General features: G+C 53.6%; 9 protein-coding genes across 9 annotated transcripts; 4 read left to right on the forward strand and 5 right to left on the reverse strand.

The window, feature by feature from the left end:
- Positions 1–78: 78 nt before the first annotated feature.
- MFIFM68171_05484 (uncharacterized protein) lies at positions 79–1,474 on the forward strand (the record flags this gene model as incomplete). Its single annotated transcript, XM_071060904.1, has 4 exons — positions 79–375; positions 445–630; positions 684–1,202; positions 1,280–1,474. 4 exons carry the CDS (start codon positions 79–81, stop codon positions 1,472–1,474), a joined length of 1,197 nt encoding a protein of 398 aa, XP_070917005.1.
- A 5,033-nt stretch (positions 1,475–6,507) lies between these two features.
- SPT3_1 (Transcription initiation protein spt3) lies at positions 6,508–7,776 on the forward strand (the record flags this gene model as incomplete). Its single annotated transcript, XM_071060905.1, has 3 exons — positions 6,508–6,549; positions 6,623–6,712; positions 6,769–7,776. The coding sequence occupies 3 exons, from the start codon at positions 6,508–6,510 to the stop codon at positions 7,774–7,776; spliced, it is 1,140 nt and encodes a 379-aa protein (XP_070917006.1).
- Positions 7,777–8,048: 272 nt separating this feature from the next.
- On the reverse strand, positions 8,049–10,982 carry MFIFM68171_05486 (uncharacterized protein; the record flags this gene model as incomplete). The annotated part of the gene is made up of 3 exons (XM_071060906.1): positions 8,049–8,850; positions 8,916–8,969; positions 9,034–10,982. 3 exons carry the CDS (start codon positions 10,980–10,982, stop codon positions 8,049–8,051), a joined length of 2,805 nt encoding a protein of 934 aa, XP_070917007.1.
- Positions 10,983–12,694: 1,712 nt separating this feature from the next.
- MFIFM68171_05487 (uncharacterized protein) lies at positions 12,695–13,272 on the reverse strand (the record flags this gene model as incomplete). Its single annotated transcript, XM_071060907.1, has 2 exons — positions 12,695–13,160; positions 13,232–13,272. The coding sequence occupies 2 exons, from the start codon at positions 13,270–13,272 to the stop codon at positions 12,695–12,697; spliced, it is 507 nt and encodes a 168-aa protein (XP_070917008.1).
- Positions 13,273–14,112: 840 nt separating this feature from the next.
- MFIFM68171_05488 (uncharacterized protein) lies at positions 14,113–15,455 on the reverse strand (the record flags this gene model as incomplete). The annotated part of the gene is made up of 5 exons (XM_071060908.1): positions 14,113–14,369; positions 14,435–14,499; positions 14,554–14,671; positions 14,752–15,127; positions 15,192–15,455. 5 exons carry the CDS (start codon positions 15,453–15,455, stop codon positions 14,113–14,115), a joined length of 1,080 nt encoding a protein of 359 aa, XP_070917009.1.
- Positions 15,456–16,542: 1,087 nt separating this feature from the next.
- FAT1_1 (long-chain fatty acid transporter fat1) lies at positions 16,543–18,623 on the reverse strand (the record flags this gene model as incomplete). Its single annotated transcript, XM_071060909.1, has 4 exons — positions 16,543–17,035; positions 17,104–17,441; positions 17,510–17,812; positions 17,865–18,623. The coding sequence occupies 4 exons, from the start codon at positions 18,621–18,623 to the stop codon at positions 16,543–16,545; spliced, it is 1,893 nt and encodes a 630-aa protein (XP_070917010.1).
- A 2,726-nt stretch (positions 18,624–21,349) lies between these two features.
- On the reverse strand, positions 21,350–22,776 carry PMI1 (Mannose-6-phosphate isomerase; the record flags this gene model as incomplete). The annotated part of the gene is made up of 2 exons (XM_071060910.1): positions 21,350–22,567; positions 22,633–22,776. 2 exons carry the CDS (start codon positions 22,774–22,776, stop codon positions 21,350–21,352), a joined length of 1,362 nt encoding a protein of 453 aa, XP_070917011.1.
- Positions 22,777–23,626: 850 nt separating this feature from the next.
- MFIFM68171_05491 (SGF29 C-terminal domain-containing protein) lies at positions 23,627–24,736 on the forward strand (the record flags this gene model as incomplete). Its single annotated transcript, XM_071060911.1, has 1 exon — positions 23,627–24,736. One exon carries the CDS (start codon positions 23,627–23,629, stop codon positions 24,734–24,736), a length of 1,110 nt encoding a protein of 369 aa, XP_070917012.1.
- A 905-nt stretch (positions 24,737–25,641) lies between these two features.
- Positions 25,642–26,334, forward strand: ARF6 (ADP-ribosylation factor, Arf Arf6; the record flags this gene model as incomplete). The annotated part of the gene is made up of 3 exons (XM_071060912.1): positions 25,642–25,897; positions 25,962–26,108; positions 26,171–26,334. 3 exons carry the CDS (start codon positions 25,642–25,644, stop codon positions 26,332–26,334), a joined length of 567 nt encoding a protein of 188 aa, XP_070917013.1.
- Between the last annotated feature and the right edge of the window lie 746 nt (positions 26,335–27,080).

Consider the following 27,080-nt stretch of genomic DNA (forward strand, 5'->3'; position numbering starts at 1 on the left):
GTCAACGAAGGTGGTCTGGATTCACCACCCAGGTTAACATCATATCCGAGTGCCTCCTCCTGGTCTGATTCTGTCAAGATGCATTTCTCCACTGCCCTCCTCGCCCTCCTGCCCGCCGTGCTCGCGGCCCCTGCTGTTGAGCCGCTGGATAAGCGCGCTCCGGTCATCGCCGCCCGCGCCGGCCAGGTGGTTCCTGGCAAGTACATTATCAAGCTGAAGGATGACGCCGACGACGATGTTCTAGATCGTGCCGTTGGCCGGCTCGGAAAGTCGGGCAAATCCAAGGCCGAGCACGTTTATAAGGGTAGCAAGTTCAAGGGCTTTGCGGGCAAGATCGATGCCTCTACCCTTGAGGAGCTCCGCGCCCTGCCCGAGGTGAGTACTACAATCCTGTCCAGGTACTGGCCCGCGCTATGCGCTCAGTGACTAACACTCGCCTACAAGGTCGAGTACGTCGAGGAGGAGGCCATCTTCAGAATCAACACGTATGTCTCGCAGTCTGGCGCTCCTTGGGGCATCGCCCGCCTCTCGTCGAGGTCCAGGGGGTCCACGACCTACACCTACGACGATAGTGCCGGCGCCGGAACTTGTTCGTACGTGATTGACACTGGTATCTACACCTCTCACTCAGTATGTGTGACATCCTTCCCATCATCACATCTCGTTCCTGACCTCTGAACCAGCAATTTGGTGGCCGTGCTACCTTTGCTGCCAACTTTGTCGACAATTCCAACACTGATGGCAATGGCCACGGTACCCACGTTGCCGGCACTATCGGCGCCAATACCTACGGTGTGGCAAAGAGGACGAGGCTCTATGCCGTCAAGGTTCTGGGTGCCGATGGTTCTGGTAGCACTTCTGGTGTCATTGCCGGCATCAACTTCGTTGCCACCGACTCCCGCAGCCGGAGTTGCCCCAATGGCACTGTCGCCAACATGTCCCTCGGCGGTGGCTACTCCGCATCGATCAATAGAGCCGCGGCGGCCCTCGTTGACGCTGGCGTATTCCTGGCTGTGGCTGCCGGCAACGATAATGCAAACGCCGCCAACTACTCTCCCGCCTCTGAAGCCTCAGTCTGTACCGTCGGTTCTACCGACAGGAACGACGCCAAGTCCAGCTTCTCTAACTACGGTTCCGTTGTCGACATCTGGGCGCCTGGCACTTCCATCCTGAGTACCTGGATTGGCAGTTCCTCAGCAACTGTGAGTTACCCAGGATATTTGAATAGTATACCATCACTACTAGTAGTAAATTGGGATGCTAACCACCACTGATTTAGAATACCATCTCCGGCACCTCCATGGCTTCTCCTCACGTTGCCGGCCTTGCTGCTTACCTCCTGGCTCTGCTCGGTAATAGGTCTCCTGAGGCGCTGTGCACATACATCAGGAACACAGCTGTTTCTGGTGTCATCACTGGTCTCCCCAGCGGCTCGGTCAACCGGCTTGCCTTCAATGGCAACCCCTCTGCTTAGATCAATCGCAGGTTAGGACCAGAAGGCTACGGCAAGGAATGGCACTCGGTGAAAGAGTTCAACGTCGGTGGCCATAGCAAGCACTCTTTAGGGGAGGGAACCGGGACTCTCTTGTGATGTAACCGGGAGCTCTTGGCGGAGAGGATGCAGTTTGATCTTGTTCAGTGCTCATGCCTGATAATGCGGTTCCTGGAGGCGGTTAGGAAGGCCAGCCAATACTTTGATTTTCGGCTGGACAGAATAAGAAACAGAATCTACCGGCATCATATGGCAGTGTACGTCTCCAAGTAATTCGGTGCCTTAGCCATGCTAAAGCTGTGAATAATCATGCGACAGCAGAAGAAGCGTCTGACGTGGAACTGCCGTTTGCTGTTTGTTACATCACCATCAGATCATATTTGTTACTCCATTCCTTACACCAACATGAAATCATACGGTACGAGAGCAGCGTGAGAACTCACTGCCGCGGAAATGTTACCATGTTTGACAGCATGGCGAATTGCGTTCCTATCCTGGGGCGCGTTTCGCACAACAATAAAAACGACCTATCACTTGACGGTATATTGAGCGAGGGGGCTCAGGAGGTTGTCCAAGATAGCAAGTACCATAGGTACCTTATCTCAGACGACTCCTTCTCGCAATAAACCAACCAATACAAACCCATTACCGAAGGGAGCTAATTAGATGCCTGAAACGCAAAATAACCACTTGCAAAACAGGGTCGGGTCAAGTTAACCTTATTCCCTCTACGGTAGGGGGGACAGATGAATGCTCTATTTCTATTCAATAGCATGGCCAATTATAATCTTACCCGTCCCACGCCGAGTCCCAGGAACGTACAACCGCTCGTTTTTTGAGCGAATATATCCCAACTCAGCCAAAGGAGCGGTTTAATACAACTAAGCGGCATATAAGCAGTAATTTACTAGCTTAAAAGCCTTAATTAGCTCGTTATATTAGCAGCTCCTTCCATAAACCGAACAATAACCCCTTAGGAAGGTACGAGCAGTTGCCCTTCGGCTCAAGGAGAGAACTGCTCCACTCGGATGAGCCGCCCTTGAGTATGAGCTAGAAATAGAGGGCTTGTTGGCGCGAGCGAATTTGTTACCGTATGTGAGTCCCCGCCTTGTATAGCTAATCAATTGCAAGATTCTGTGAGAAGATGATTTCGTACACTAATCATGCCGTAGTAACACAACCTAACCCAGATTAGCTCCTGAGAATACGAACCGCCAATTCTCGTATGGAGTACGCGCCCTAGAAACAACCTCGATGGACTTCGCAAATACCTGTAATACCATTATGGACGCTTAGACCACCTAGTACAGCCGGGGAGCCTCTTCTCCTCGCACCCCTTTGGGGGATGAAGACGTCGGGTGAACGTTTCCAGATCGGGACGGATGGAAAAGTGGTACTAAACATAGTGGAGATGATACGGCTTCTTGATCACTAAACTCCGGCAGGCTTATAGATATTTCTTAGTTAACCTTAAATTACTTATCCAGTGAAATCAGATAGGCTAAGCGAATAACAGGAATGTTCCTGTGTACCTTAAGGTATTCACGATTTCATGATATATTAGTAGTACCTTCCTCAATGTAGGTAGTAAATAGGTACCTATGAATCGGTGAGGTTCAAAACCTTAAAGTTTTAATGTAGTGCTACCTCAGTTACCTAACCTCCTATAAATCTACAACTTATACTATTCTTGCCTTAAACCATTGAGCCATCCCTACGAAAGGGGCATCGAACTAGAGTTTAAGCTGCTGTACATTGACACAATTATGATTATGACTGCTGCTCCGCAACCACTTACAAATGGGAGAGAAAACTGTCGAGATGTAGACGAATCATTAGAGGCATCCCACGTGGTGTGTAGCGACTCACATAGTTGAACTTTAGGTAGGTTGGCACAGCCTCGTCAGGCAGCATCCTAAATCCCTACGCACCTCATCTCCCCGCACAATTCAAACATCGCACAATTGTCCTACTACGACATATGCTGCGTCCCTGAGCAGGCTACCGACGAAGGTGCTACTACCATGGAAGTGGGGCTGACTTTCGGCAGTCTTGGCGACATCATCACGGTCCGCCAGATTGCCATCCAACTGGGAAAAGCGCTCGGTGTGGGATCCTCTGACGTATCGTCTAGCGCCCAGGAATACTAGGAACTCCGGAAAGACTTAAGCACGTTCGTTCAGGTGCTTTTGCATGTTAGTTACCTCCCTATATAAACAGGTTATCGCGACGTACGATCAGCACGAGCACTCTCCAGCGCTACGCAGTATAGAGCACACGACAAAGTCGGTTATCGGCGAATGCGGTTTACTAATCAAAGAAGCACTGGATCGATTCGTACCTCGGTACAACGACGCTTTGCTGGCAGGAGGCTCCAGGAACAAATTTAGATGGTTACAAGAGGGTGGAGTGGATGGCGAGAGAGAGGGAGCGTCTGCGCGAGCTGCCGAATAAGCTGTGCAAAAACACTAACAATCTATCCATTTCTACTGTACTTGCTGCAAGGTGAGTACATGCGGCTATTTTGCGCTCTCCGAGAAGCACCGTGACATATTGGAACACAGCCTTTTCTCAGCGCCGCTTGGCAGCAGCTACGGTCTGATACTTTAGTTAATACTTAGACAATCATCACCGCCGATAACGCGACGGTCATAGCCCGGATCCATGAGGTCCGAGAATTACTAGATCGACGGGAACGAAACCAGCAGACATTGCTTTCCCACGTAAAAGGCCATGAAGTTGTTGCAAACAAGCAATCACAACAGCTCGCCGCAATTGGCGAAACGCTTAAAATACAGGAGGGGTCTGGCCACATGTTACTGGATACAGCGAAAAAGCATTTGGCGCGAATTTTCAAGTGAAGAGCATGCTTATAGATCTCGCCGGGAAAGTCGCTCAGCTACAGGTCATTCTTTCAAACTCCATATACATCCGCACCTTAGACCCGACTAGAAACTTCCCAGTTACTCCGGAAGATGCCTTGGGTTTCTACCTTACTCTTTCGGAAGAGTGGATCGACGATTAGGATGTGAGCGCCTCAGACCCAGCGGCGGTTCTTTACTAACACCCTAGGCTGACATTAGCTGTAGGACTTGTATGTGCTGCTTGAGACACGCTTCAAGAAGCTGAAGGGAGATGACATGGTATTGAAGCGACAATTAGTTCTCTAGGATAACTGTTCCGGCAATGATCTTAATCCAACACTTCAAACCCCTCCAGGCCTGCATCCGTCGTGGGATGAAGATCAACATGAGTATAGTCTTCGTCAATCTCAAACTCCTACAAAGGTCCTGCCCTCGGTGCAAAACGGCGACTGATGCACTCGACATCACGACTAAATGGTCAGTTCTCATGCTAGTTGAATAGGTACCTTAGTGTTATTTCTCTCTCCGTCTTACTAATAGATATTACATAGCCAGAACGAGCACTGAGGAATGTCGTTCCGCATACAGAATCTCCATATAGAAGAGCAAGAGGGCGATGCCACATCAAGTGGAGGGCGGTCTTCACATGGTGAAATCAAAACGGAAACCCGCAAAAAAGGAACAAGGTTCTGAGCGTTCCTGCCGAGCCTTCGGACTTCTAGCGGGTGAGCCTATTGAGTGTCATATCTTCTCAGCCTCCTCCCATAACTTCCATATTCGACGAACTGGATATGTTGAAGGCAGGGCTGGGATTGGCTGGGCGGGCTGCTCGGTTTCATATCGTCCAACTATCATCGCATAGGCTTCCAACCAAACAATAAGCGGAGCTTCAACAAGACATTGAGGCGGTCCACGGTGTGCTCGCCACGAGCCAGGAGACAAGGAATATCTACGACTTACGCAATCGTGACACATCTTCGTCGTAGAAGTCCAAGTAATTAGGGTGAACTAGCTATTTGCAACGCACCGTAATTCCGCACACCGGCAATCCGGGGTTCTCCGCTGCCGCCGAACTCTTATTCCCTCGCCATAATCAGGACGACGAAAGATCGCAGTTGGACCGTTGGTGCTACCGCTACTTTACGCAACCAGACGCTCTCCGGATACCTAACTTCGACATCACCTACGTAAGCAACCGAATCAGGTCGTTCTTGTCCCGATTTGGAGATACGTCAGTAGTGTTTGGGGATGAATGCGTCGCGGGCATCACCAGAGTCGTGGCCTTTATGCTTACCGAGGTCCTGGAGTTGGCCAACAACCGCGCGCGTAAGGGTCGCATTGAGTGGGCCAAGATCATGCCAAGCGACATTCGAATGGCCGTCTATCTTGACCCTGAACTATGCGATTGCTTGCAGTTCTCAAGAGTTTTCTGGCAGAGAAGGGGCCGCGCGCTTTCCCCGGAATGACCACGCCGGATGGTTGACAGACCGTCGTGGAAGAAGGGGTGTTGTTACCTTGATACCTTATACAGGGAGGCTATATAATAGATTATGAGACCTGGGGAGCGAGGTGAGCCCTGTGGGACCCCTTAGGTGAATTAATTGAAGCAATTGCTATAAAGGCTTTCCCGTACTTAACCAATAGCAACAATATGCTTTCAATCCTCGAGTACCTTATTGTAACTGACAGAAGTTGACTTCGGACAGAAATCGCTAACGGAATAAGATCCCATGCCAACAATCATGACCAGTATTCACGCGACTGCCTCACCTGGATGTCGGGTCTAAGCGAACTCATGCATTGGCTCGTTCGAACGAGACCTAGGATCACGATGCCGCGCGTGACAGTGTAGAAAAGTACTGCAATTCCTACAGCTAACGCTATTGCAATGTTGAGAAACAAAGAAAAATATGCCAGAACCAATACTTTCCTATAAAGACCAGTTCGGATCGGTCTAAGCTTCTTTGTTTAGCATTCGTGACACACGGCCCTGCCTTGGCTCCAACTTTGACAACGCAGCCATGGCACTCTGGTTAACGTATGCTAACTTTTTCCATATATTGAGGCCTCAAGTTCCATTCCCAGATCATTCGCTATAATTAACAACACACTTCCCAATATCCCACTTAGTGCGTTTCTACAGCCAACAGTATGGACAAAAATCGGTCAAAGTACCGGGACGAGATTCTCCGGGTAGGTTGATATGGCCGCGTCCGTCGTCTCGCGTACAATATCACACAGCTAACAAACACACATTGATTTACAGATGATGTATGTTGCTGGAGAGATAGGGGAACCTTCCGTCGAGACTACTACTTTGGTGGAAGATATCGTGCGGGATCAGGTGGTGCAGGTGGTAGGTTGAGTAGACTCCAGTCCGTTCCGCCGAGAAAAAACTGTTGATACCACAAGATTGCGACGGCCGGTCAATTGGCCGCCCGTCGTGGAAAGTCCAAATTCACCATCGATGACGTCCTCTTTCAGGTCCGTCATGACCCGGGACGGCTCGCCCGCCTGCGGAACTTTATGCGTTGGAAGCTGCTCCGCAAAAGGGTCAAAGAAGATGAGGCTGCCGATGAGCTCGACCTCGACGAAGTCGACGTTTTAATAGGGGGTGAAGCGGACGCAGCGGCCACATCCCCAGTTGATGCCGATCCTGACGCTGACGATGACCAATCTCACCTCCGCCACAAGAAGGCCGGATCAGGAACGACGGGTCCCGCGCTAGAAGTGCCCATACCACCGTTACCTTGGTCTACCATCTCCTTCTTCCCTTATGCCTCGGAGGTTCCAGGTGTTGCTGCTATTGAAGATGAATTTGAAAGCGGAGGAGGTAGCGCGGAAACGGAACTCGGCCCTTTGCCAGGAAGCACGTCCAACCCGTGGCTTCTAGCCCGCCTCCTCAAGAATGACGAACGCACAAAGGGTATGACGGCTAAGGAGTACGCTACTTGGTCCGAGTGCAGGTCCGCCTCGTTTACCTATCGCAAGAAAAAGACATTTCGGGAGTGGTGCGGGCTGGGGATGATAGCAGACTATAAGTCCACCGAGGATGTATTGGAGATTCTGGGATTCTTGACGAGCGAGTGGGTACAGAGCCTGACAGAGCATGCGGTGGCCGCTAAAGAGCAGGAGGCGAGGGCGGCCAAGGTAGGACATGTCAGAGAAAGGACCAGGACAAAAAAGAAGTCCGTCGAGGGATTGTTTTCGATGCCATTTGAGAGTTCATGGGAAGTCAGAGATGGAGAACAGAGGGCCGGAAGTAGGCTGCTGGTGAAGGCGGGCCTGATCCAACCGCGACATGTGAGGAGGGCCTTCGAAAACCTACAGACGCCGCCAAAGAAGTACACGGCTATGCTGAATAGAACAAATCTGAGACAGAGGAAAAGGCTTAAGTTGGTAAGTGTTTGGAAGATTTAGTTACATTCAACTTGGGCCAGGCTAATTAGTAACCCGCGTAATCGCCGGCAGTTCTGAGCCAGCACGAGAAGGACAAACAAGCCAAGTGCTTTACTCACGAATATTAGTGAATCAGAAATATTAGTTCGTCTAGATTTTAGTTCTGGTCTCTAGTATAATTTAATTAGGTCAAGACGGCCAGCAATCTTAAGTTGCTTCCCGTTCCGACAGCACCCTTCTCCTGCTTTCCGACCGCTGGATCTATTACATTTAACCAAAACGGGCCGTCCACCCTAGTCCTCATCGACGCGGAACAACGCCAATGCCATGGCATCCGACAAGACGGAATCGGTTGGTCGTTTAATACTGAGCAACCTCGTCAAGCCCACATCACCACCGCTCGTTGATGAAACACCAAAGCCAGGGGATCTCGGCCGAAACCGTCCCTCGTCAGCACCGGTCATATACCCCTCCCCATCAGTCAGTTGGTAATAGCTGACGTTCCCATCCCCGCCCTCTCGGTTGAATTCCGATCCCGGCACACCCAGGCTCAGAGTGCCGCTAAATCGTCTCGGCTGGTCGGGGGTGATAGGTGACACAGCAGTTTCTGACGCTGGCCCTTGCCACCATCTGCTGTTGTTTATCGCGTTGCTTCTACGAAGAGATCCCGGAGGCCGTTCCTGCGATGTGTTGAGGCTGAGCGTCTCGAGCTGGGCAACTGGGGGAGCGACGAGTGGTGCGGGCGGTTGCGGACTGCTGCTACGCCCGAGCTGCAGGGGGGACTTTGGCCTGCTCTTGTTGGGGCGGGGTGCTTCAAATCGCGCGTTGGAAGGAGATGAGCCGCGGGAACGGGCCCGGTCCTTCTCTCGAGCTGCGGTCTCTTTGTTCTTCTCGGCGGTGAGCATGCCCCAGAGCTGCTGCAGCCATTTGCTCTTCTCCTCTGGGCGCATGGAACGGATGGGTAGCACCTCAGCACCGGCCATCTCGCGGGTTGGCCACGGAAAACTGACGGCCATCTCGCGGAGCGTGAGGCTGTGCAACTGGCGGAGGACAATGCGGATTTGTGGTTCGATATTGGCTTCATGGGGAAAGGCCCTAGATAGTTGTTAGTTCGACAGCCTCCGGAAAGGGGTTCTTGTTCCTCTGTCAAAGTCGCATACCAGTCGCTGCGACGCTCTAGTCGGTCAGAAATCTGCGTCATAGCGCCTACGAGCCTAGCGGACGGTCCTGTCAGTTATGCACTGTAATTCAGATTCTGTCTCGTCTAATGGTTCTTACCATTCGATAGCCACTTCGTCCGGGACCGACTGAGCCTTGCTCAACAGCCAGCCCAGCATCTCGGGGGACCCAGACTGGTTGAGGATGGGAATACTTCGTTTGTCGTGCTCGCGGCCTTGTAGCTTCATGATAAAGTCGTTGTACTCCTTCATGGCGGTCAACTCCAGGCCGGCGAACCTACCACCCCTGAGAGCGTGGCAAATCTCGTCGCCCAGAGCAATGCCAGCTTTGATGCCGCTATTGAGCCCGCGCCCAGGCCAAAAGTGCACCGTCATGGCAGCGTCACCGGCGACGGCGACGAGCGCATGTGGTCGGTGGACGAAGCGCGAATCCTCCAGGGGTAGCATCTGCACTCCCTCTCGCACCGCCTGGACGACGATGGGAATGCGCACGACGTTGGTAACCTCACTCTCCTTGAAACCGAATAGCTTGAGGCCGTCCTCGATGGACTTCCACAGCGACGAATTCCTGTCTTCAGACGGAGCAAACACGCGGCTCTCGTCAAAACCCTCGGGGATACTCCCGTCCAGACGCCGCAGACAAGCGGGCCGACCGAAATGGATCGGTTGCCCGTCAACACTGACCATCTTGTCCCACTCGTCCTCAGTCAGCTGCATGTTGAGGTATCCCCGCCCATCATAGTCGCTCGCGTTCAGGAGGTACCTCGTCTGGCCCAGGGTCAGGAACATGTTAAGCGGCTGGCTCCAGGGCAAACCCCCTTTGGAGCCGCGGTCGAAGGCGAGTCCCAGCGCGTAGCTCCTCCCCCGCTCCTTCTCATAGCCCCTGAAATAGCTCTTGCGCACCCACGAAGCGGCGCCATCGGTGCCTAGCAAGACGTGGAAGTCACCGCACTTCCCCGCGGCCAGCTCCTCCCTCGTGACGCCCTCGGCATGCAGGTGGATCAGGCCGTGGAACTCGTCCGTTTGGCATCGCTTCAGGAGCCGGTCCTCGACCTTGCGGATCTGGATGTTGGCCGAGCCGGGCCACACGCGCTCGGGGCGGCCCTCGAACAGCGCCTGATATGATCCCGGACTGAGCAGACTCGTGACCGAGTCCTGTAGCGTCACCACCTGGTCGCGGCGCCTCGCGGTCGCGGGGTAGTCAATCGTGCCGTTTTCGGTGACCACCCACCGCCGCTCGTAGACGTGCACCTCGACCTTTCCCGCGCCTTTCTCGGCCAGCGAGATGGCCGATGCTAGACCTGTCGGCCCGCCGCCAATGATGCACACACGCAGCCGGCCGGAGGGGTAGGCGTACCGCACGAGCTCGCCAGGCGGTGGGGGGTTCAAGTTCCGATGGAGTGTGGGGTCGAAGAAGAAGTCCAGCACGTCTCTAGCCCGCTGGGTGAATGGGTTCTCGGGGACCCTGGCCTTGATGAGCATGAAGCGCACAGCCTGTAACAACGGGGTTGTGTCGAATTGGGCATGGCGGTTGCCGTAGATGGAGGTCTGGACAGCCGAAGCAAGGCCCGGGACGGTTCGGTTGTGTTTGTGGTCCAAGGCGATGGCCCGCAGCGTCGAGCTGGAAGCTGGGTCCACGCCCATGGAGGCAATGCGTAGCAAGAAGATGCGTGCCCTTTCCAGGTCGGTCCGGCTCACGTCCGCGCCGCCCCATGCCTCTTCGTATACCTTGGGAAATAGTAGAGTGTCTTCCTGGCCGCTAGCAGCATCAGGAGCTGCTGAGCTACTTGTACCGATGATCGGCACCTTGACAGTGGGACTCGGTATCGGAGATGTGCTAGACGCGCTAAATCGGCGGAAACTGAAGGCACCCGTCGCCGGGATGCGCAATCCGCCCGTTGACATGGCTCGTTTCTTAACCGGTTCCAGCCTCTTATGGGCGAGGAAGAACGGCAAGCCTCGTTCCTCGGGAAAGAATGGTGACGATCTCCCCGACGGAAGGTCTGACGGCTTTGTCAGCAACGTTGATGGCGATAAGTTGTTTGACATCTCGAGTAACACAAAGTCAAAGGCAAGAAAGGGATTCTTCGAGCCGCAAAATGTGGCGAAAATAGTATTGGCGTTCGGCCTGGTGGGATATGCCCGCAGTAGATGAAGGAAATGGAATACACCTTGACTGCGTAGAAAAGAAAAGACTCACTTAAATTTGAGACTTCGCCGCTACCGACACTGGGTTGGGCTGTGATTGATATGAGTTTGCTTTGTTAGGCGTGGATGATGCTGGACGCGCGGATTGGCCGTCGGCGTGCGACACTGCGAATCAGAAAATGACAGATCGAGGAAAGCTGCCACTGGATCGAGAAATGAGAGAGATTTGGTTGGGAGGAACAAAAAGAAATAATTGCCCATTTGACCCTGCCTTCATGCCCAGACTGAAACAAAAGTGGGCAAGGGTGCGACATGTCGTTTCACAAGCGGTAGACCCGACAGAACTGTTGGTTCTAAAGGCATCCCGATGCAGCGGCTCCAAGCTGTTCCGTGTATACTACGTACTGTACCGCGGTGGCACAACCCAGCCCCTTGGAACCACCATCTTTTTTGCCTATGGGCTTTCCCATGCGCTTGGGGGCCTAGCGTCCGGCATGTTCGGCTATTTACAGTCATGCAGCGAATGCGAAGAGACGATGATCCCAGTACGTCATGGGGCAGAGCGTCTTGTAGTAAAGAATTACTCTGATGCTGAAATCGTTTACTAATACTTACATTCCGCCACCAGCTTCGAGGGGCCGTATGCATATAAATTAGGTAAACAACGCGTAGGAGGCCCTAACCTACCCAGACAACTCATCGTAGTGCCCGCAGCCCTTTGTTTCAGACAGTCAGCATCCCAATTGGTGCGTCACGGCCTGCCAAATCCATGCCCACCGAATAAAAAATGAGCTGGGAAGCCGCTTATCTCCGCCCCGGATTTGCTCACGCTGCAGCTTCGCCTCAGCCTAGCATCCCAACCGCAGCGTCTACGCGCGCGACTGATTATAGTAGCCTGGATGTTACCAGAACATGTCCGTCACACCGCCGGTTTGGGAATGCCAAGCCCCAAGCCGGTTGTAACTTGTGAGCCCAAAGATACATGGGGTTACGGTGATTATCGCGCGTACAGATGAGATAATGGCTTTGCTGCATTGGGTCCAACCCGGACAAGGAGTGGGCAAAGCGCGTTCCAGAGTAATTTGCAACTGGGTGAACCGATGTCGGGCCCAGAGAACAATGCAAGATATACTCGATTTAACCTCTTCCACGCCTTAGCAAACCCATCTTGCACGGGGGCCGTGACACACCCCCCCTGTGCCATTTGATAATTTCAAGCGAACACAAGGTCCCAATACCACCACAGCCTACAGAAATATCTGCAAAGGTAAGGTACATGGCTCTAATACCTCGAACTCGCACGACACATCCGGTGACGCGGAAGCTGCACATTTCCTAATGTTCATTTCAGGGACCTGCGACACTAGTACCTTGCTACGAGCACCGAGCAAGAGTCTATGTACGAGGAGGATGCATTGTGTGGTACGGTTTGGGATGACCTATAATACCCACGGAAACACTCAGCTCGAAGAACCCCTAAACCCTTCTCCGCCACACGTTGGTTGTCGTAGCAATAAGTCAAATAATTCCGGCAAGTTCTCCCTTTTTGTAATCCAGACTGGGACTGGCCCTCCTTCTACCCGAACCAACCATGACCCACTCCGTCACGCCCCTTAGCAAGCCGCAGTCTTCACATCATATAGCGTCGTGCACCCGATCTGATTGCACGAGTCCGGGTTACTGCACGGGAAAGCGACCGTTGCGGTGGGTAAGGCGCCGTCGCAGCCGCACGGCCGCGTCAGCACCGCGGTGGTTGTGCACTGCGGCACGAAGCAGGAGCGGCACGCCGTCGCCGTTTGCGTGATGGTAGGGCAGCTGGCACCGCAGGGCTTGGTCACAGTGGCCGTCTTGTGGACAGTCGTGGTGCTGATACTGGTGCTGATACTGGTACGTGTGCTCACACTGGTGACGGTGCTAGTCTTGGTTGCAGTCACCGTGACTTGCTGGATGTAGCTTTCCGTCTTGGTCACTGTATCGGTCTGGGTTTTGGTTTCTGTCACGGTGACTGTTGAAGTTGGTAGGCCCGGCCGGCCGGTGCGGATGGTTGTCGGGTTGAGCGTTATTTGGCCGATGACGGCGCTGTCGTCACATGTGTTAGTTAGGCCATAACGATTGTCTCTGAAGGGAACGAAAGCCAAGGGCAAGCTTACCTCACCATAAAGCCGAGGTACAGGACAGCCAGAGACAGCATTTTGAATAGTCGGATACAGCTTGTCGCCGAAGCACTTTGAACGTCAAACAGTTCCTCGTCTGGATTCTTTCAGGTATTTTTTTGTTTACTGTCAACTTGAAGTCATCGTAGAATAGAGGCATAGCCTTCGTATTTTATCTTCCCAGATGTCTATCCCAGCACCCATCATCAGCGGATTTAGGTAGCCTCGAGAGTGTAGCGCTGAAGACTATATTGGGCAGGTTGTATATTAATGTGTTTATCACGGAGCATCCTTTTCGGAAAATGCAACGCCTTGCTCACCATGCGAGGCAGTCAGGGCCTCATAAAGGGACCTCAACGTCCTGGTTGCTGGGAGTTTCCAAACTTTCGGTTTGCCTTTGTGGACCACATCTCAGCTCAGATCGGAAATAACCAATGATATTGAAACCTTTTTTTGGTTCTTGTATATGCCGGAAGATTGAGGTTACAACGGTGCCCTGAGTGGCGTGTCATCTTCCGCCAGAGCAATTTGGCGGCTGAATAGGGGGCCCCCGTTTCCCGGAAATTTAATCAGTGAAAAGCTAAAAATATCGACCGGCAGCAACCATTGACGGCCTGCATCTGAGAAATGGAACGGGAGGGCCCGAACGGCTAGCCATCTCGGAGGGCATTGAACTTTGCAGAAAGGCAGATGAACCGGGGTCCAAGTCTAGATCTGGGGCGGTAGGTTTGAGTCTCCATGTCTTCCCTTTGTCGCAACTCGCCTGCACATCCACGAAATGTACACAGGATCCACACCGATATCGACGATATTGAAGGAATACCTTTCAAATCTCTAAACTGTAGTAGCAAACACTAGGTTTCAGGACACTCCGAAGGTTATCGGCTTCCACCTGCCCATGTTGAGCCAGTCATAGTGACGAGGTCTCTCCTAGGCTTGTTATAATAGTAGACCTTTCTAGAGGAATTCGTCGTTAAGCTGGCAAAAGTCGTCCTCGACCGACTATTGCTGTTATGGTTGCGACCTTGCCGTGGCCTAAAGCCACGCACCAATATCCCTAGCATCGGGACCGATGCCGCCATAATGGTGACGGCTGCCTCGGCAGTGCCCCAGATAACCAGAGTGACCCCGTCATCTGTATTTCTGTTGGCTTTCCACGACACCTCATTTCGGTCAAGCTCCATGTGAGGGGGTACTCACGTGGGAAGTCTCGTCCTCCTAGCTGTGGGAGGGAGGAACACTTGATGAAGGCTGAGGCTGCCGCACTGGAGCCAAGTTAGAAAATCCATGCTAGAGATACTTCACTTCAGACGACTGACAAAACTCCCATGCTCATGGCCAATGCAACACCTATTTTCTCTTTGGTTTGCATTTGGAGGCTCATGATGATCTTCCAAGGGATGATGGCGAGGACCAAATCCATCACGCCGGAATACGCTAGCAACCCTCAGTCAGCTTGTTTCTCCCTGCGTTTCTGGCCTTTTTTTCTTCTTCTTTCTTTTGGGGGGAAGACCTACCGCTGGTAAGAATGCCGTACGTGATTACTACGTTGGGGCTCCAGCAGGTCCCTTTCGTATACGGATGCCAGGCTTTCTCCAGCGGCGTGCATCCTATCCAGAACAGCATGGCCCCAATACCGAAGAGCAGGTTCATTGACACGATAGCGAACCATATGAAGACCCTCGTCTTGCCGTGAATCCCATCCGAAATCATCAGCAATGTTATGGCGAACGACGTCTTGCTCCAGGCCTGGCTACAGATGGTGAGGGTGACTGTAATCTGCCCGATCAAATACATGTTGTTGACGTTTTGAAACGGTATCTGCCACACATGTTTGCCGTATCCCAGGTCGATGGCAATATTATTGCAGATGGCAGTCCCTAGTAGAGCCAACTAGCCCAAACTTGACATTAGTCTCTGCATCGAGCGACTGCGGTGTCTTGTGTAAGACGCATACCCATGCCGCAATGGCAAAATTATCATCTGCGTGCAGCCGTTTGTGTCTGACAAACTTGCAGTACACGCGCAGCATGATGAGGAGGAACGAAGCCCCGACCAGCACCCATACAGACACCCGCGTTGTTGGACCAAGGTCATCCAGCCGCGCTCTTTGTCGCCAGAAGCCGGGAAACCCAGTCTCGTTTTTTCCACCAAATTCTGAATCCGTTCCGTTTGAGAATGGGGTTGTCGCAAACGTTGAATTTGTTGGAAATGCCTCCATGGCTAGGCTGTCAGGTCGTGGAAGGTCAGGTGTCTGAACTGCAACATGAAATTGGCGATGTGAGAATTAATTACTCAAGGTAGATGGATCAGTTGAAAGGAAGTACTCCATCCTAAATGAGGGACTCCCAGCGAGAGTGACTCGCGGTAGTAATGAGCAAACTGCGTCCGTCACCATCTTTGGGGCTGCAAAAGCAGGGGACGATCGCGGTATCAGAAGTGCTGATGCATGCAATGCGCATTGTCAATTCCGAGCGCCGAATGGAAGGCGCGGCAGTTGGAAGGCAGCGGTATCACAGACTCGCAGGCGATCATGAGAGCCCTGAAACGCATTTTATGGCCAACTGCCCCGGCTGCGTACTAACTAAGGTACCGCACAAATGCCATTCATCTAGCATAACTGCCAAGTGCTAGGCCTGTTCACACTAAACTCATACCAGAATCATGGGAATGTCGAAGAAACGGCGATCTAAGCTTTGTCCACCGGGAATGGATGTTGAATCGAGATGACCTAATTAAGGTAGTCCTTATCAATCCGCTTGGCATCGGGTACCGCACCAATTGGTACACAAAAGTCGCATCCCGGATGTCTAAGGGAAGTTTGCCCACTACGATGCCATACAAGCCCTACCCCCAGCGGTGTGCCCGGGCGTCCGCAGCAAACGCCGCACCTCAGACTGACTGTCGAACGAGTCCGCAACACCGGAACAACTGGCGCACAGATGTTAGGGGCGGGATCCCCAAGTCCGCGCCGGGTTATCCAAAGATAGACTGCGTCGATCATACAGACCCAGAAAAACGGGAAGGAGGGCTAAATTGTTTTAAGCAAAGATGGGAAGCAGCAGCTTATCACATCATTACCGATTGTAGGTGGATGGTAGTTTTCGACTCTCCGATTGGTGTTGCCACCTGAAATGCATAAATGCGGCGAGTACCAAATAATACCACTTACTAATTAGTAATGTTCGACAATCAACACTAACTTTACCTTCTGCTGCATGTCTAAGGTCTCTAAGATGCAATACATACTCTTCTACATAACCTCATATGGAGATAGAGGAAAATGGTAACAGCCCTAGCCTGTAAAGTCAGAGCTTGACCTGCCCCCGCTGCAGAGACTTCCACTCCGTTTGACCGAAGGGGGTGTAGGTCCCATCCTTCAGCCAGAACAGCGCATCACCCTCAACATTGGCAGGGTCAACGCCCTGTTGCCGCAGGATGTATTTCTGCTGCTTATTCGTGCCTGTATTCTGCATACCAACCTCCTTGAGCACGCGCAGAAACAGAGGCACCGCATACCGCGGCAGTTTCTCCCTGCAGTGCGCAGCTAAGCTCGCAAGCAGTTCTGGGTGAGGGTAAGGGCTATCAAGTACGATAGCCACACATCCAGCTCGGCCATCGTGGTGCGGCAGCTGCACACCATACACGTTGGCTTCCTGCACCGCCGTATGGAGGCCGATGGTCTGGGCAACCTCGGTCGTCGACACGTTCTCGCTCTTCCAGCGGAACGTATCCCCAATGCGGTCGTTGAAGTAGATGCGTCCGTCGCGGTCCCACCTCAGCACATCTCCGGAGCGGAACCTGTGACGCAACGGTCAGCAACCTGAAAGCCCCGTGAGAGCCAAATCTGAGTAATAAGGGGCCCATACCACGCGTCGCCCTTCTTGAACACGTTGCGCATGATTTTGGAATCTGTGGCGGCTGCGTTGCCATAATATCCCTGGAAGCGCTTGCTGGTGTCGTCGGCGGGTAGGCGGACGATGAACTCACCAACCTCGCCGCTCTTGACGCGCTGGCAGAGCCCTGTTGCGGGATCCCGCCATGGCAGTTCTGTTTCGCCGTCAACTCGGATGATGGCCGACCGGCCCCCCAGAACGGTTTTGGAAATGACTCCGTACCGGCCAACGGCGCCCTTGCCAAACGAATTCCGGGAGACGTTCCAGAGGCCGAGAGCACCTTCGGTGGCGGCATAGAATTCCATGATGGTCTGTCGGTTTGGAGACCGCAAGTCAGTCTTGGGCCTAACGCTTCGAACCCAGAACGCCTCAAGCTTACCTCGATGCCGAAGCGGTCCCTGAAGCGATCCCAGACGTCAGGCCGCAATCCATTGCCCATGGCCACACGGACACGGTGCTTCTTGTCCAAGCTCTCGCCCGTTACAGGGTCTATCTCGGGCGGGGCCACCGTCAAGTATCGACACGTTTCGCCCACGTAGTGGATGATTGTCGAGTTGGTTTCACGCACATCCTTCCAAAATGTCTTGGTCGAGAACCGTCGGCCGATAGCAGCGGCCCCTCCCACCCACAGGATGCTGCCCACTGCAAGGCAGGAGGCGGCACTGTGGTAAAGAGGCATGCACTTGGCTGATCTTTAGAGCCTAGCCATAGAACACAGAATAAAGCAGACATACCGTGTAGAGAACGTCGTCTGGCCCTGCGCTGCTACCCTTGGACGTCAGCATGGCAGCCAGGTAGACCTTGGCCCATGAGACGACAGCCGGCTTGGGCATGCCCGTCGTACCAGACGTGTATATCAAAAGCGCCAAGCTGGTGTAGTCGTCCTTGGCCCCCACCGCATCCGGGTACCGCACCGGCTCCAGTCTTCCAGCCTCAGCTTCGATGTCTGGCGTGAAGACGACGAAGTTCATGCCGGGCAGGCTTTGCCGGACCTCTTCGGTAATACTCCCCGCCACATGCGGGTCCACAATGGCTAGCTTAGCCGTCGACTCACGGAGGCAGTGTGTCAGTGCCGCCCCCTGGAGGTTGTAGTTGATGAATGCCGGCTTCGCGCCGATCGACCACATGGCGAACCACAGAAAGATAAACGTCTCCGAGTTCTGGTAGTCGAGCGCCACGATATCGCTCTCGCACACGCCATGGCGCTCGCGCATCCAGGCGCCATACCGCAGCACGGTCTGATACGTCTCGGCGTAGGTGTACGTCTTGCCCTCGAACAAGATGAACGGCCGTCCGGCAACATTTCTGTCGAGAGCCTGTTTCTCAAGGACGTAGAAGACATTTACCTTTCCAGCGCGGACCGCACGGATGAGATTAAACAAAGTCGAGCCGGCAATGCGAAAGAAAAGCAAGTCATGTTCAAGCGAAAATCGTGCATTGAGATAGGCGGATCCGGCTACGGCGCCAGCTAAGGCCAGGGGAATTGAAACCATGATAACGTCAATCTTGAATTTCGCAAAGTTTTGGCAGCTTCAGCGGCCGGTGCTGACGAGGGCCGACTAATAAGTGAGTTGCCATCGGCCGTGCTGTTTCCTGGTCCTCGATTCCGTTTTGGGTTAACTGGACGTCTCGGCGGATTGGGGGAAGAGGGGAAATCAAGGAATGCCGAGGCAAATGGGGAAAAAAGTAAAGGATTCTGACGAGGCCAGGGATCGCTCTTTCAGCGTTTGCTAGCCAATAGAGAACAGGCTAGCGAGGCAATAAGGGGCATTTCCAAACAAGTTCACCCCAAGTGACCTTAGTGAGGTGCCGTTTGCCCCCATTTCCCCCGAGCTCACCCCGCAAAACTCTCCGATCTTAGCAACGGCTTAACAGGCGGGCAACGACTATTTCCAGAATTTTAGTCTAAGCCCGGCGGTAGATCAAAGGTTGCTCTTAACGCGCCTCAGGTACTACGCGAGATAGCCTAGAAACACACAGGGTGATCGTGCCGACTAATTAGTTCGGTTTTCGCAGATGCATATCAACTTGAATCAAGGAAATCCTGCTGGTTCACTTGTCTACCAACGTTGGGCGCAGCGATGGGTTCTTCGTTTCCCGGTACCTAGGTAATTGTTCACATTACTATCAGAACTGTCACTGATCCGTCAAGGTGGTGAATTTGGCTACGACTAACCGGGCTAGTAATATTGTACAGCACATAAGCATCTATGATGCGCTTGCTAGAAGATTTGATAACCAACATTGCTACCACTTAAGCATACTCAACGTCCATTTAACCGGGTTTATGGGGCCGCTAATTATACGTATCATGGTGTTGCCCTCACTTGTCTATTCTACAGGGCTTGAGGATATAGCGGACTGCCATTCTGTAGGAAGTCCTGCGTATACGTGCAGCAGCATGTTACCCCCCCGGGGCAAGCATACAAGGAATTAGATATCATGATATAAACTCCCTTCTGCAGCTTGGCACATGAGTTGGCCCGCTTGAATCGCGTGCACTAGAATTAAGTCCAGATGGAACGGGAGCATGGCATAATCCGAAATCTTCAAGAGGACGGGAAGTCGGAAGAACATAGGAATGTGGGCCGAAAAGAGCTTATCCGCAAAGCCATCATGCGGGCTACCAACTGGCGTTCGTTGGGCGGAATAGGATTCAACTGGCGGGACAGACGTGGTATGCATTTTGCAGGCTTGGTTGTAACTTCGGAGGGGACATCTTTAACTATAACGCTGCCTGACCCATGTCGGCGAAATTATTTGAGTCTTTCAAGGATTCGTGATTGAGTCCTTTCCAGGAAGGCCGCGCATGTCAATAAACGCCTCTTACCGTCTACCCTGATGCAGTCCCCACGGCCAGTTTAACATAGGTATTCATGATCACACGGATCATCCGGGACCAATGTAATTGTGACTACCGGGGCAGCAGCGGTAGTGGATGGTCTTGGGGTCAAATATGTGATGCGTGTTGAGACGACCGTCGGAGTCGGCCCACCGACGCTGAATATCGTGGTCAGCGTCCTTATTGTCGCGCCCGGCCCCGAGGACTGGGGCGGATTTCCTCCAGACTCGAGTAGAACACATTGCGAGTACCAGATGCTTTAGGTGATAAGGGGACACGTTAGTAGCTATTCCGTCGACATTAAAGGAACTTGCAAAGCGCACAAGATGGGAATACTCAGATTACTTACTTTCCATCATTTTTACAGTATGCGCCCGTTGGACATGCTGTTGGCCCCGTCCATGTCTGCCCACCACCTTCTCACAAGAATTTAGTCAGTGTATGTTTTAACCATCTTAGCCGGCGGTCCTACATTGGCCGTATAAGGTTTGTGTTGCGGAGGCACGCGGTGGCGGGTTATTCCTCTGCGCAATGGCCGATCCCACAAGGACGTACGAGAGCAAGACTGATTTGACCATGGTGGTTGGAATCACAGAAGTCTTTGCCATCAGAAGGGTTAGGTGATGAAGATTAAGTTCCGGGTGCTGGAAGAGGAACTTTACTGTAGTTATCTATTCTGAAGATATCTCGTTCTTTCCGGAGCACCGATGAGACGCATGCAGGCCAAGCTATCTAACGAGTAGCAATATCCAGGACCCGGGTCGCCATAGCTACCCTGCCCCTGCGAAGCGGCAGCATATGTCTTGCTGACCCGGAATAAGGAGTTCTTTCCGCGGCATACATTAGACTGACTATATTAGTACGACCCCTCCCGGCTCTATGAGGCAATGTTCCACCGCAGCAAAGGGAACCCAATCCTTCAAATCCACTCAATGGCTCTCCTCAGACGGCCAGCGAGGCATATCACTTGTTCTTAGGCGCAGAGTAACCGTTGGTGGTGGAGCAGGGTTTGAATAAAGACGTGATCTCGAGCCGCTGCTATTTTAGGCGGCTGGCCAAGCCCGAGCCGTCTGAGCCATTAGACAACCGATGGGGTAGTTCCGCGCCTGTCCGGAACAGCGGGTAAAGGGCGATGTTGGTTGCTCCTCGGTACCTGTTGTTACGGTGGTGCCAGCGCAACTCTGCCTACGATCGGTTTGCTAGACAATACGAGCTGGATTGGTCTTCAAACAGGCGGATCGCGCAGACGAAAGATGAGCAGACGCAGCAGTTAATTATGAGCTTTGGTCCCGACTTCAGCCGTGTGTAAGGTAACTGTGGTTTCCCTTTCGTACCCGACACCGTCACTGTCTATCGCCCTAAGTTACTGACGCTGTGCTATGAAGTTCCATTCCGATGCTCTTCAACTTCACAGAACGCCTTGAAAGTGATAAATTCATCATCATCACCCGAGCCGTCAGATTCGAGAACACATTCGGCGGCGGCACCGACAAAAAACACATATCCTTCCTTGACCTCCTGTACCGTTGGGCCAACCGAGATCTTGCCCCTGCCAGCAGTGCATATGATAATGCTGGGGCCATCCAGTGGGTCAAATGTGGCCTTTGATCCGCTGCCCATGAGCGTGGTCCGCACCACGCTGAACTCCTCGATCGGGGGATCATACAGCGTAACGGTAGACCCGGAGCTATAGGCAGTCCGATTGAGGGTGACGTATGGATACTCGGTAGGATGCATCTTTTGCTCGTCGATGGGAGCGTAATTGTAGGTGAGCATATTAACAAGCGTGTCAACGTCCTTGAACTTTGGGGTGAAGCCCGCTCGTACGACATTGTCGCTGCTGGCCATGCACTCGATAATGTCACCACTAATGTAGGCATGGATGTCGTCGGCGCGGAGGAAGAGTGCCTCGCCTGGTTGTAGCGTGACAAAGTTGAGGAAGAAGAGGACGAAGAGGCCATGGTCAGGACCGAATTGGCTGTGTAGGCGGGTGACCAGCTCAGCCAAGACTGACCCAGGAGTCGAACTGACACCACCCGCGGCGAAATCGGCTCCGGCGGCGGCGGCAGACTCGACAAGCATCTTGGCGGCAGCGGCCATATTTTCCTCAGAGGATGACATGAGGGCGCTAAAGACCTTCTGCAAGGCCTTCTTATTTCGCCCTATTGATTCGTCAGAGGCGTTTTCTGGGCCGCTTTTGGCGACATCAGCAAATTCCTGGGCTTTTTCCTCGCCCACTAACCCGCGCAGCGCGGGAACAGACTGCAAAAAGTGGGCAATCTCCTCTAGAGGTCGGAAGCCACAGAACCCTTCGAAGGGGGTGATTGCAATGGCCATCTCGGGCTTGTGATTGTCGTCTGGGTAGTTTTTGGGGTCTCTGGCGTGCAGTTGCTCGGCAAGCCTCTTGTTGGGGTGCGCCTGGATCGACAGGGCTTTGTTGATAGAGAGAACTTTGAACAGGAACGGAAGCTTGTTGTCGTACCGAGCGGCGACCGACGGCGCTAGGAGGGCTTGGTTGTCCTGGACGAGATCGAGGAGAGTGCGGCCTGTGGTCGCATCCTTGGAGGGGTTGGATGGGTGCGTGCCCATCCACAACTGCACCACTTGTTAGCCGGAGGTTGATTTCCCCGTGGTCATTTGGGAAGAGATGGTTAACCTGCCTCCGCGTATGGGCGGTCATCTTGAACTGTGAAGTCGTCAGATGGTGTCGCGGCGGCGAACCTGGCGGCAGCAGATGCTGTGCCCTTCTTTCCCCAGTCGTATGAATTTGCTCCGCACCGGAGCCGAATCAGGGGAACCTGCATCGCAGAAGGAAACCCAAGAAACAGAAACTTGGACGCTGGCTGGCTCGAAGTTTCCTGGAAGTCGGCAACGGGATGTAATCACCTTCCAGAGCCATCCCATGTCCCAGTTCCCCTCGGTAGTGGGACAAGGAGCTTGCTCCCCTCCTTTTACGTCACAAGATGGGGCCTGCGGAGTGTGCCTGTGCCCATGAGATCGGTTGGCACTGTGCTGAGGAGTCCAATTTCCATTTTACACAGTGATTCGCTCTTCCAGGCGCACGGCTACCCCGCGGTGCAAGACAGGCTCCACCCTAGGTTGCCGGTTGTTTTGACCGCCCTTGATTCTGCCGGCGCTTCGCCGGCTCATCACTCTTAACACCGTCGCGAGGCATGAGGTCCGCCGACCGAAGCCCCCGTTTGCATCGAGTTAACGAGGCCTATTTCAGATTGATTGCACATACCGCGGTCCCGCGGCGCGGCAACCTCGGATTACTTTAATAGTCCTGGATTGGCTGACTGCCTCCCGTCGGAGCAGATAAAGGTTGATTAGGGAAGTGCTGCCGCAGCCGCTCAGCCAAGGTTTCCATGCCTACCCGTATTGACGTAGTCATGGCGTCCACTGATCCAAGACTAGCAGGTACTTCCTTTCGTGACGGCCCGCTGCAAACGTTCCTAAATAGACTCCCACGGCAACTCGGTGGACCAGGCACACGAGCTAGCAGCGGCTGTTATGCAAATGCCAGCCTGATCGAGGCAGCCCAGACCTACGGATCGAGGGCATCAGGATAGTTCCCAGCCCACCAAGCAGAGAACGACATTCCCTAGTCACACCCGGCAAAACTCGTGCTCGAAGTTGCGCACCACGTCCGACATGTCTTCGCGCAATCGCAATGCTCGCGGCCCCAACCGCAACAGCGGCAGCACGCAAGGGGAGGAGGCGCATCTGTGGGGCCAGATCAAAGACGACATTCGGACCATGATCGACGGCATCAACAGCAGCAACGATTCACTCCGGGCCATCGTGGCGCAGGACAGCTACATCGCCAAGAATAAGGGCAACATTGACATCGCGGCTGAAGAACAAAAACTTGACAGTATGCTGCGGGGCGGTGTGAAGGGCGCCGACCTATCCAAGCAGCAGATTGACGCACTCATTGAACACGTCACGGTCCTCAGGGCGCTGGTGAAATCTAGGGAAGAATCAGAGGCACAAGCTGCCGGTGCGTCGGGCCTGTCAGGCCGCGAACGGCCTGGCGGATTGCTAGCGGGCTCAGCCAGGGCGTCGTCGGTTCGTGGTGCTAGCGCGCGCGAGAAGGAGCGAGAGAAGGAAAGGGAAAAAGACCGCGACCGCGATCTAGGATTGGTGTACGATTTTGACGGTGGCGGTGAGTCGCCTGTTCCGTCGCCGGTAGGACGCAAGCTGGGAGGTAGCGCTGGTGCTGGCAGCGACCGTTCAGCAAACCGTGACAGCGTTCCGCCGCGCGGCGGAGATCGTGACACTCCGGGAAAGGCCGACAGCGTGCCGCCCGAGCTAGGCGGGATTGGGTCCGCGACAGCCGCCCAGCGAGCAAAGATTTCATTCTTCAAGGGCCAGGACGTGGTCTTCAAGCCCAAACCGACGGCTAATACCGAGAGCACAGAGTGGATGCTTGGTCGTGTGCAGCAAGTCTTGGGCGAGGGCAAGTCACGGCGGTACAAGGTGCAAGATGCCGACCCCGACCTGCCCCCGGACCAGCGTGTTGAGTATCGCACCAGTGCCAGCAGCATGATTCCCATCCCGGCAGCTGACGTCGAGCTGCCCGAACTCGAACGAGGCAGAACTGTGCTGGCCCTGTATCCGGATAGTACCACATTCTACAAGGCCGAGGTGATGGGGACCGATGCCGCCACAGGAAAGGTCAGTCTGCGGTTTGAGGGTGAGGAAAACAGCGTGACTCTCCAGCTTGTCGACAGGCGATTTGTGGTCGAGTACAGGAACTGAAGTTTAGCGTTTTCGTAATTATAAGTCCTTAGCAGCTCTCCACACCATGGCATGTTTGTCATCGCCTCTGCGTCTTTAGCTTTCTCGGCGTTCAGTGACTCTGAGTCTCCATAGACGAGCGCACGAGGTGCCGGCGCTCTTTGACCTCACCGTCAGCTGGCAACTTGGGATCCACAGCTTGGGTTGCAGCCGAGGAAGCGCACGCGCCTCCTCTGCCTGGCTCAGCGCCGCCATTGGCCCAGAAGTTCAGGGGTAATAAATTTTGGCTCCAGGGTTCTTGAAGCTCCAGGTTTCGAACAATGCAGGCGGCACTTCCCTGTCAGGGACAGAACGCGGCTCCACGTTAAACAACACGCAGCCTTCCGAGACATCAGATGTGCAACCTGGTCGCCGCCATTGTCTCTCTTCGAGCCTGCGATTGCTGATGCGTTTGCATGCGTTTGCTTAGCCGCCTAGCGCTGTTAGATCATTGCTCACATACGCTCATCGAAGGTACAGTACTTAGACCCGGTCTTGTCGAGATCCACTCGTGGATTATGCCCGGGTTCCGCCTCATTTCCGTGGCAGACACCTCATTGTCGTGGCGGCGCTGACCCGTTTGTCCTATGCCAGAACGGATATCCATCCTTTTCTAGCGCTTGTCCTTCAGCAAACACGATCGATCACATCGCCGCAACAGCGAACAAAGTTACCCCGATCAGGTCCCTGTCCTCGGCACAACCGGAATTTCCGTTACCATAATTACGTGCCTTCAAACCAGGAAAGGTCATATTCTACCCTCGCAGCCCTCGGAGCTCAAGCGCATCCCATCCTCGTGTGACCTGCCTCACCGAACGAGCCATCGCAACAAATCACTAAGCGTCATAAATTTACGGAACACAGAGGACAACCGGCCATCGACCAAAATGGGCGCTGCGCTGTCCATCTCGAGCCTTTTCGGCAAGCTCTTTGGCTCAAAGGAAGTGCGCATTCTGATGCTGGGACTCGATGCCGCTGGCAAGACAACCATTCTGTACAAACTCAAACTGAACCAGACCATGACGACCATCCCTACGGTCGGCTTCAACGTCGAGACATTCACCTACAAGAATATCAAGTTCAACATGTGGGATGTTGGTGGCCAGGACAAGATCCGCCCGCTGTGGAGGCATTACTATAGCGGTAAGTTCCGGGGCGGGGTTGGGTCCAGAGTGGCTCTGAGATGGGTCTGACAGCCGCGGGACAGGCACTCAGGGTCTCGTTTTCGTCGTTGACTCGTCGGATCACGCTCGGATCGATGAGGCCAGGACAGAGTTGCATCGCATCCTCAACGACCTCGAAATGTCCGACTGCCTGCTTCTCGTATTTGCAAACAAGCAAGATCTTGACGGCGGTACGTATAGTCTACTCCTCACCTAGCCAACGAGTCGCGCCCGTTAACCTTCCCCGGAACAGCCATGGACCCCCAGAAAATCACCGACAAACTGGAGCTCCACAAGCTCAAAGATAGGCCTTGGTTCGTCCAGCCGGCCATCGCTACCGATGGCGAGGGCTTGACCGAGGGCTTCGGCTGGCTGTCGGACAACATCAAAAAGATGCCCAAGTACGGTGGGAAATAAGCACGTCACGGTTGAGGGCCAACAGGCGGTCCAACGGAAGGAGCAATGTAATACGCCGGTCGTACACCGTTCGCATCAGGAACTGGGTTCGGGACGAAGGCACATGGGTGGCATACCCGCCCCACCCACTCTCCGACATTGCAACAACCACACAACCGGTAGGAGATCAAAGGCGGGGGAGTGGCTCTTGCTCCGAAAATCCGGCGACGCGGCGGGCAAGAAGCAAACCACCTAACCCTATCGCTCTACTTGTTCGCCGTCCCTGGCCTCGGGAGTTGGCGGGTGCATCGTGTCGTAATTTTTCGTTTTTATTTTTCCTTTCCCTCCTGTCATCTGCGCTTCACTGTGCCGCTCCCCTTTGTGTTTAACGTCTACATTTACGACCCTTTTTTACTATTTCTTTAATCTTGGGGCTACCTGTCCCATACCTTCTTTTCTGGTTCAGAGATGAGAGAAAGAAAGAGAGGGAGAGGGGGGAGGGGGGAGGGGGAGAGAGGGAGAGCACAAACTATACCCAGAAGAGAGCGACAAAGGGGGGCCGACGACTGCGTGAGCGGCCGACGGAATTTGAGAATGTCAGAAGAGAAATGGAATCCAGTAAAATCCGAGTCAGAGGTTTCCAGTCCTACTCGTAGCTGCTTCTGACATTACTAGCCACGGTGACCATTTGGTCTATGTGCGAATGCATACATGCCTACCCGCTACGCCTTGCTAACTACATCCTAAAGCCTCGCCCTAGAACACAA

The sequence above is a fragment of the Madurella fahalii genome (genome assembly GCF_045866475.1).
Source record: "Madurella fahalii IFM 68171 DNA, scaffold_2, whole genome shotgun sequence".
NCBI classification, from domain to species: Eukaryota; Fungi; Ascomycota; class Sordariomycetes; order Sordariales; genus Madurella; species Madurella fahalii.